The sequence below is a fragment of the Idiotropiscis lumnitzeri genome, chromosome 17, assembly GCF_059441095.1.
Source record: "Idiotropiscis lumnitzeri isolate Australia: NSW breed Sydney's pygmy pipehorse chromosome 17, RoL_Ilum_1.0, whole genome shotgun sequence".
Lineage (NCBI taxonomy): Eukaryota > Metazoa > Chordata > Actinopteri > Syngnathiformes > Syngnathidae > Idiotropiscis > Idiotropiscis lumnitzeri.
This window is the reverse complement of record NC_142407.1, coordinates 12,637,200-12,646,300: the sequence shown is the minus strand read 5'-3', so window position 1 is coordinate 12,646,300 and position 9,101 is coordinate 12,637,200. Positions and strand designations below refer to the sequence as shown.

The window sequence follows — 9,101 nt, the reverse complement described above, 5'->3', positions numbered from 1 at the left end:
AACCAAAGTGACCAGCCGAACAATAATTACGATACAATGACGCTTGCGCAGATGATGAAGAGAATCGTCGTCCATTAAAGTGACCAGTAGTGCAGTAATTATGATCCAACAACAGATGTGCAATGATGCAGCGTGTCCTTTAAAATGTCCAGTGATGCGGAATATTGTCACAGCGGTTATACAAACATGTCGAGGGCTGAAGCTGCAATAGCCAATATTGTTTTACGATCGCACAGGGATGTGCAAAATAATTTGCAATTTTCAATGAACTGTTTTGCCTGCTGGTTTGCAGCATACACAGCTCGAGTTGAGGGAGCTGCTGGAAAAAGTGGTGACCAGGATGCCGAGGGTCCGGGAGGCGTTTGCCTTGCCCTTGTCTAGGTTCTCGCACAGTGGTAGGCAAACTTTTTGATTGGCGGGCCACAATGGGTTTGAACATTCAACACAGGGGCCGGACCAGGAGCAGATGGATGGGCTGTTTTGGTAACCTCACCTCATGGGAGAAATAAAATACATTTAATTTTAAATGAAAGTGAACAAAAGCATGACAACAATATATATGTCTTTGAAAAAACACAGTATTTAGAAAATAAAACATGAACAAGGTTTATTCATTTTTTTTTCAAATTTTTTTTTTTAAGTTCGGCGGGCCCGATTAAAACGTTTAACGGGCCGCGTGTGGCCCCCGGGCCGTAGTTTGCGCACGCCTGTTCTAGCAGTTTGATTATTTTTGACAGTCCGAAATGTTATATTTGACATGTGATCTAGACGATGGCCTGTGGGCTCTTTTCATCTTTACAAAAATAATATCATTTGTTCATGACTTCCTACACGCCAAACACAGGGAAAAAAAAACATTAATCTAAATACTGCACCAAAAACAACAAATACAGATCTTGACAATCAGATTGTCATGTTTGCATGATGCGTGAGGCTCACAAAGCATACTTTAGAATTTTCGTTCATCCGTAAATGAGCTACAAAGGCGCGACGCCGGAAACGATGCCGATTTTGAATCGAAAAACGGCAAATCGTACATAATTGTTATTTCCAAGATTTGAAATGTCGCCCATTACAGTAATCCATTTTAAAGTTGTGAGCCCCGTTTCACCCCGAGCTCTCTTCTTAATTGACTCCAGCATGGAGTAAATGAGAAGAAAATGAAAAGATAAATTACAATAATGGAAGGAAATGAAGTGTGTAAGAGACATTTTCTCCCAGTATATTCTCAGATGCGCAGCGTGCGTAAATTGAATTACAAGAACGATTCTTCGATGGAAGACGAGGCTTACTAACAACGCAACAAGATGTACTCTCATTGGTTCACTCACGCTTGGCAAAGATAAGATAAATACGCCTGAAAGAAATGGAATGGAATTGCAATAATCACAATTCAACAGAATTCGGCGCCGCTTGGAAGCTTCCTCGCGACAGCGTGCGCGCTGAACGGCCCATTTGCATTTTGTCGCTCGACGGTGTCGCTCATGCAAATACGGGCGCCGTGTCGGGATGCTTTTGTTCTGCTCCGGGTAAAAAGGTCACGCCTTATGAGCTTCTATTAAGACATAGTTTGTTTGGAGCCTGAAGGACGAAGCTCATTGAACCGGAACATAATAAATGACAGCGGAACGTTACGGGTTCTGCTCAATGAAGTCAAAGGGCAAAAGGAGGAAAAAAAAAAAGTGTCCATCGTATATTGCGATTTTTCATAAATCGCCAGGTTGATGGATTGAAAATTAATCAATATGATGCTTTTTAAAATCGGATTATTCACGGCCGAGCCTCACTCTGTTCAGTCGTCAGTCAGTCATTTTTTATTTATTAAAAAACAAAACCAAAAAAAAAACAGTTTGTTTTCCGAGCCAGTCCTCACTTAATTGAATTTTGTACATTTTCCTCCCGACACTTTATTTATTTCCACATCCGTGCACCTGTGACACTTCAAAGCCTAATTAAATTATCAATTCATTAAGTCCACTAATGGAATCATTTATCAGATTCAGCTCATTATGTCCTGTCGTCTTTCTTTATCGCTGCAGTGCAAACAAATGCTACAGGTATGGAGCGCATGTCAACGTGAGGACGTTTTCATTTCCTGACGTAAACCTCCAACCGAGGATCCGGGAAGTCACGCCGCCACTTGTGAAAGATGCGCACGTGAGCCCAATGGAAGCTGTCCATTGATTTGCTTGTCTCGAGGCGCTGTGTAAAAATAAGGAAATAAAGCCCCGGGATATAAAGGAGATTGATGTCAATCAGCAGCCCGCCTCAAGTGTGGCTTGTCCCATCTTATTAACACGCTCTCCATGCACTGAGTGTTCTCTGATGACTCCATTGATATGCAAGTGAAGAGAGAAGCTTGTCTCTTGCCATCTTAAGGAGGAGTCTCTTGTGACTGCTCTGTCGCCCGCCGCAGTTGGCAAAGACAGCCAGATAGATTGTCATGGATACCGAGATTCATCCCAACAAAGTCACAGCTTGTTCTTGCAGTGTTAACCGCACTTGTGATGAAGCGAACTATTTTTTTTTTCATGATGATGATTACAGAAGTTCACGTCTTTTTTTTAAATTTTTTTTATTTATTTATTTTTTATTTAATATATTCCAATAATGAATAATTCAGTCACAGGGCACATATTGACACATTTTAATTTAGCTCACTTTAAATTTTATTGTCTAAACTTGTTCTAATCAATGAATGATGCATTACCCCACAACCACAATCTGCTGTATTTAATTATTATCATTATTTTTTTATTTTTCATTTTTTGCAAAGTACATCCACAATCTGCTGTATTTAATTATTATTATTATTATTTTTATTAATATTATTTTGCAAAGTACATCCACAATCTGCTGTATTTAATTATTTTTTTTTTGTCAAGTCTCATTTGAAAGAAATCCAAACTCACAAAAGCAGCAGACATCAGAAAGACTTTAATAAAAAATTTCCATTTAATTCTTATCACACTTTTTAAATCCTCTATCTACCCGTGAGACCCGATAAAAGTAAAAATGAATTCTAAATGAGAATCTTCCTTTCACACCTCAAACCCCCCCCCCTCCATCCCCCACATGGCCAGTAAATTGCATCTTTGTGTATTTGTGCCACGAGTCTGAACAGGAACACGAAGCGCTGCGATAACAGTAATCTCATTCTGTCATGGCAGTCATCACCTTTAATTTATGAATACGCTCTAATTAACAAACCCGGGTGTCATGTGACTTAATGCAGTTCTCCGCATAACCTCTTAAGTGTTTCAGCTCAGGGATCTACTTTTAGCCCGAGCTGCTCGACTGCAGTAAATGAGCGCACAGCTGTGAGTTTACATCATCCTCAACACCGCCGACACTTTTGCGGCGCTTCAGCGGCGTCACATTCTGGATCCGGAACAGATAAGAACATGAATTTTGCATCCAAAGTAACCCAAAAGAAAACATCAGTCGTCTCTTGGGGGTTTTCAGTCATTGATCACCGGATCGTTAAATATGATGGCGATACGCCCATCTTGTGAAGCTGACAGAGCCCATGAAGATCACCTTGTTCTGACACTCCGATGCTTAAACCAGCATATTACAGTACAGCTACACTTGATTGGACTCCTTCAAGCGCAATGAATTTAAATTGGCTGGCAGGAGAGTGAGATGTTGCATCCGTGGATTGAACTGGGGGCCCTTCTGTGCTTATGAATCCCGAGTCAAGATCAGTCGTCTTTTGCCAAAATCACACTTTGCAAGTAGTAATTGCAATGGAAAATTTTCTGCTGCACTTCAAACAAATAGGAATATTTTGATATTCAGCTTACTCTCTGTGGCGGGCAAACAGACTCGCAATATTTTCACAGTATTAAGTTGAGAGCACAGAAGCAAAGAATAAATAAATAACCTGATAAGAAACATCGCAACCTGCATGCAGAGGAATCTTGGTCTAAATGGCCATTAGGCAATCACGAAATAGTGTAATAAAACCAATTAGGGCTGGGTTAAAAAAAAATTAATAAAATCAATTGAAATTGAATCGATTTTCCTTTTCATAGCCTGATATCGATTAATAAAACCATATATAGATACTTTAAATAATTGCAGCAAGCATTTTGTACTAATTGCAAATCGCATAAAATCCCCGATTGACTCGAAAAAGCAATCAAAGTGAATCGAAATCAAATCGAATCGGGCCCTTGTCTAATCGAATCGAATCTGGGAATTTGAACCGATACCCTACAATAAAACCTTTTTGAATTGCCTTTACCCTCAATAGTGTAAGATTTTCAAGTGGAGGGAAGAGCACCGTTTAATCCTGAGTACCGGACAAAATATCCAGAAGCAAAAAAAGAGAGATCGAGTTTCCACACTTCACTTTGTCTCGTCCTTCATCTGGGCCTTGTTAGCTTCTAGGATACTTATCTAGTACTTCATTAAAAAAAAAAAAAAAAAAAACTGACTTCAGTTTGTATAATTAGTCTTGCACGTTTATTCCCATTACAAAAGTACAAAAAGTCGAAGGGGAAAAAAAAAAAATAAAAGACTAAAACAAGTTTTCAAGTCTCTGAGTGAAACTTCTGCCGCAAACATCCAATTAGGGTTTGGAGAACATTGTGCACGGTAGCACGGTAATCACCACAGTGGGGTCTCCGACCTGTACACATTGATTTGCTATTGATCTTTGTGTGAGAAACTCTGCTTTAACCTAGTTCCCCACTCCATCTTTCCACACCACTCGATATTCCGACTGCTGGGAGCGAGCCGGATGGACAACAGCTAAAAGCGGAACGTCAAACGTCTTTCTAATGTTCTTCTGGATTTTGCGTGACGTGATCTTTAGACTGTTTGCAATTGTTTAAGTAGATCTGGTCTTGATGGATCAAACCTTTTCCCTCCAGCTCAGCGATTAAAAAAAATAAATGAAAAAAAATGGGGCATCGTTGTCAAGCTACAATGTCGCAATTCAGTCAGCCCGAATGACTCGATTCTACTTCAAAAAGGCAAATCAAACGCGTGAATTAGTCATTTAATTTTTTTCAAATTCGGCCGGCCGGATTAAAACGGATTAATGGGGCCGCATGTGGCCCCCGGGCCGTAGTTTGCCCACGCCTGAGTTAAGCTACGAGTCCTGCGTGGCTTTTTAAATGCAAGTTTGATTTTTTTTTTTTTTTCGAAAGATCAATAACGTGCCAGTCATATTTCCCGAGCCTGTTTGTTTGCTCGCTTGCTTGCTTGCAGACGGATTCAACTCAACGCAATTTCGATGCGACTGTGCATAAAAACTCTTCTGATGACCTCCAGACTTGTTTGTTGTGTCTTCACATGAAAACATAATTCCCAACAGCTTCACTTTTTAAGCACATTATGTTTGCTCTTCACTTTAGAAGAAGTCGATTGAAATGCCGCCACGAGATCGTGCGGTTTGGAATCAGCCATTTAAAAGAAGAACTTTTAAATTATGACTGCTTCGTGCCTGTCGACGATTTTGAAGGCATGAATATTTGCAGGGTTTGGCAACGCGAAAATGTGTTTGTCGGAACGCCTCAGACAAAAAGACACTTGTGGGCACAAAATTTAATTAGGTGGCATGAGCTGCCACTTAACTGTCGGTGATTACAGTGTACGCAGATTTCAGCCGTCACTTGAACAGATGTAGGTCAAACGTGCAGCAATAATCCTGTCAGGCTTGTTTTGTTTACTTCACGCCTGTGAAACAACTTTTATTTATCAAAGTATTTTAATTAAACATGAATTGGCTCTATGCGATTATTATTATTTTTTTTTTTCACTGGGATTGTGTTTAATTAAATTATTAATTAAATTTTCACTGTGGGTCAAGTCCATGAAGAGAACATACTTTGATTGTCCATCACGTCATCCGATTGACATTTTTTAGTGTTAGTTCGGCTGACTATCTAGCCGAGGCATGAAGCGATGCAGAGCAACCCACGTGCACGTATATTTCCTCGTCATGTCACCCTCTGGAGCGGGAAGCCAACGGCTCTTTGAATGTCAAACTATTGGTTGACAGCCACAACACACTTCTGTGGATGACGTGGGAGGAAGGCAAAACTTTGCATTTTTTTTCCCTAGACAAAGCGTGTCTGCTCGTAAAATTCCTGCTATGACATAAAGGAGCAAAAAAAAATATATATAAAATGTTCTCGGCTGTTTACTGTGTCACCTCCCACTTGATTCATGAGTTGGTTCCACTGGTATGATGTCGTTGTGAGATAACGAACACGGCTCCTGCCAACCTGCACACGCCCGAGAAACAGAAAAGTGATGAGAGATTATCGTTTTGCGTTTTATTCCGGTGATCCTGATCCAAATATCTCCATGCCAATGTATTGTTTTACTTTTAGGTCCAAATGAGAGCGACGGGAGGACGCCGGGTTTGAACCGGCGTCACCTCACATACCCGTCAACGGCAGACACAGAGAGCGAAGTCCACTGGGTCACCACGGCGTTGCCGATCAACAGCCCCGACCACCGGCCCGTCCTCAAAAGCCTCGTGCTTCACGAGCATCTTCTCTTGAGGGACTTTGAGGGAGACCAGCACTTTTTTAGGAGCGAAGACTCGATTGCGGCGTATCCCACCAGACCGGGCGCTGCGTCCGCCTCGGATTTTGCGCACCCCGTCACTCAAGTGGTTCCCCACGAGGACGCTCCGGCCTTCTCCGACATGGCCTCCACCGCCACCGCAGCTGCCACCTCGCCGCTGACCACCTTCTCCCCGACAACGCCCAAACCTCTGATGCCACTCCTTCAGAAGTCTTCGGAAGGAAAAAACCAAGGCGACAAGCGAGCGCCGACCTCACGCTCCCTCACAACACAAGTGGCACCCCATAATGACAACTCGCCAGCTGCTTCCGATCATTCTCAGCCTTGGAAGCCTTTTGCAAACTTTGCATCCTCCACAGCGAGGATGGAGAAAGACAAAAGCGGTCCCGATGAGCCCCTCGTGAAGCTGACAGCGTCCCGAACGGAGGGGGCGGCCGCGTCGACCTCCGTCACCATGACAACCATCACCACAGTGCAAACATCTGGTGAGTACGTTCCTAATTCCTTCCATTCCTTCTTTAAACTTTTTAGTCGGTGGAAGACAGAAGAGCTGTGAAGTTCGGAGTATCTCCTTGTTAGGATTTGACACACGCCTCTCCGAGGGGAAGAAAATTAAGCGTCGGATTGCGCCATCCTTTTCTGTTGGTTTTTCCATGCCGCACACAAGCTATTCATCTCTCCGCTGGGAATCACAGAGTTGCTCATGTGTCAAAGACAATCTGATTTGTCCAGAGAAGCAATCCTCCGAGATAGTTTGAGGGTTACACGGCCACAGAGACACAGGTGGGCTGTCAGGAAGAGTCAGTGGACTGAAGGAAAAAGGGAATCACCCGTCTTTTGGCTGTCTCCCGCAGAACCGTGCGGCCTAAATTTCACTGACCCCGAGGGCAACATTGAGATCCTGCAGCGGCTTGACACGGCAACGGAGTGCAACTACTTGATTACCGTCTACCTGGGGTACGGCATCGAGGTTCAGGTCAGTGCTCGAGACCCCGTGTCATTCTTGTGGGCATTTGAAACAACGTCGGGCTACTTGATGAAGTCATTGAGTTGCGGAAATATCTTTTTGTTTGCCGCAAATTAGCTCATCTCTAAAATGTCTTGTAAAGCGTGTTTTAGTCCGATTCTTTTTTTTAATTACTCAGATTTTTTTTTTTAATCTAAAGATAATTACAAAAAAATAGGAAACATATTATGCAGATATTGCATTATGTAGGCTATGAAAAAAAATATTAATCACAATTATTTTAGTAATAATTGAATTTTCTTTTTCAGTGGGGACACAAAACAAACCCAAAAAAATGTACATGTGGAAACAATATTAAGACAAACTTAAAAAAATAAAAAAATAAAAAATAATAAAAAAATAAAAAAATAATAATAAAAATAAATAAATAAATAAATAAATTAAAAAAAGGTGCAAATGTATAAAGTTGAGTATGGTTACTTGTAAAAAGAATTTTCTTGCTATACTCTTTGAAACTGTTGCAACATTCAAATAAACAATTTGCATAGAACGCTCAAATTTTGAACTCATGCATATTCAAAATAGTCTTAAACATTGAATAAAATGACAATAATTTGTACTGTTTTATCAATGTTTTGCACACACACACGTACATGTGTATATATATATATATATATATATATACACACATGCATAAAAATCATATATAGTGTAGATAAGTGTTTTTTACATCAACAATCATTGAGCGTAATAATCATAATCGTAACTGAAAATCGGGCATCCCTAGCATCGTGCACTAAAACGACATTAGCCACTTCCTTTCGCCATTCACCCACCAATCCGTCCTAATTGTCTTTCAACCCGAGTCAACTTTTGTGTATCAAAACAAAAAACACGACATTACATAAGGCTCCAAATGGCCGCCAATCGAATTATTCTAGCTATCTCATTCTCACTGCGAGTGACCCAATTTTTTTTTTTATTTCCAGGTGACTTGATATTGTTGCATATTATAAATGATGCCAGGCTGTTATGGCTCATAATGTGCTTAATAAGTGCTAATGTGTGTTATATAAAACACTCTCAAGTGAAATTAAGGGCGCATGGGTTAATCCATTAAAGAGCTGTGACATATTTGGTGTTAGCTTTTCGAATATTTGCCGCTCTTATGTGGGTTGACGGAGATAGACAGGCAGAAAATTGCTCGGGTGTGTGGGAGGACAGGGACAGTCTCAGGTTGAATGTTTGCATGGAAAGTCTTTTCAGAGAGGTTATAAGAATTAATTTTCTGTGTTTACGTGCGCGCGTGTGTGTTGCCTGGCATTTGCAATCCGTCAAACGGCTAATTTACCACAGGAGACTTTAAACTCTTTGTGAGCTTTGTTTCCTTGCCTCTGGAGAGCCAAGATAAGTCTTGACTGAGTATACGCTTTCTGAAGAGCGTATTTTTTATTTATTTTTTTTTTCTCCAAGAACCACAGAGAACCTCACCTGCTCGGATTCCACGCAGGCGTACCTGAGCAAAGACTTGGCCACATTTGATGTCATAGCTGTGAACCATCACAGATTTTCTCAGAGCGCTCGACAA

General features: G+C 41.1%; 1 protein-coding gene and 1 long non-coding RNA gene across 4 annotated transcripts in view; one reads left to right on the top strand and one right to left on the bottom strand.

Moving 5' to 3' along the window:
* Nucleotides 1-9,101, top strand: part of LOC148320310 (seizure protein 6 homolog) — a 70,092-nt gene that overhangs the window by 31,664 nt on the left and 29,327 nt on the right. For all 3 annotated transcript variants that reach the window (XR_015839596.1, XM_088279676.1, XM_088279675.1), the window contains exons 2-3: nucleotides 6,348-7,031; nucleotides 7,401-7,522. Coding sequence is in view for 2 of the 3 variants with exons in the window: in XM_088279676.1 (XP_088135802.1) it covers nucleotides 6,348-7,031; nucleotides 7,401-7,522 (806 nt within the window). In the remaining variant the exon portion in view is untranslated. The remainder of the gene's footprint in view (nucleotides 1-6,347; nucleotides 7,032-7,400; nucleotides 7,523-9,101) is intronic.
* The window catches only part of LOC148320311 (uncharacterized), a 46,082-nt gene that overhangs the window by 19,503 nt on the left and 17,478 nt on the right, over nucleotides 1-9,101 (bottom strand). The window lies entirely within an intron of this gene.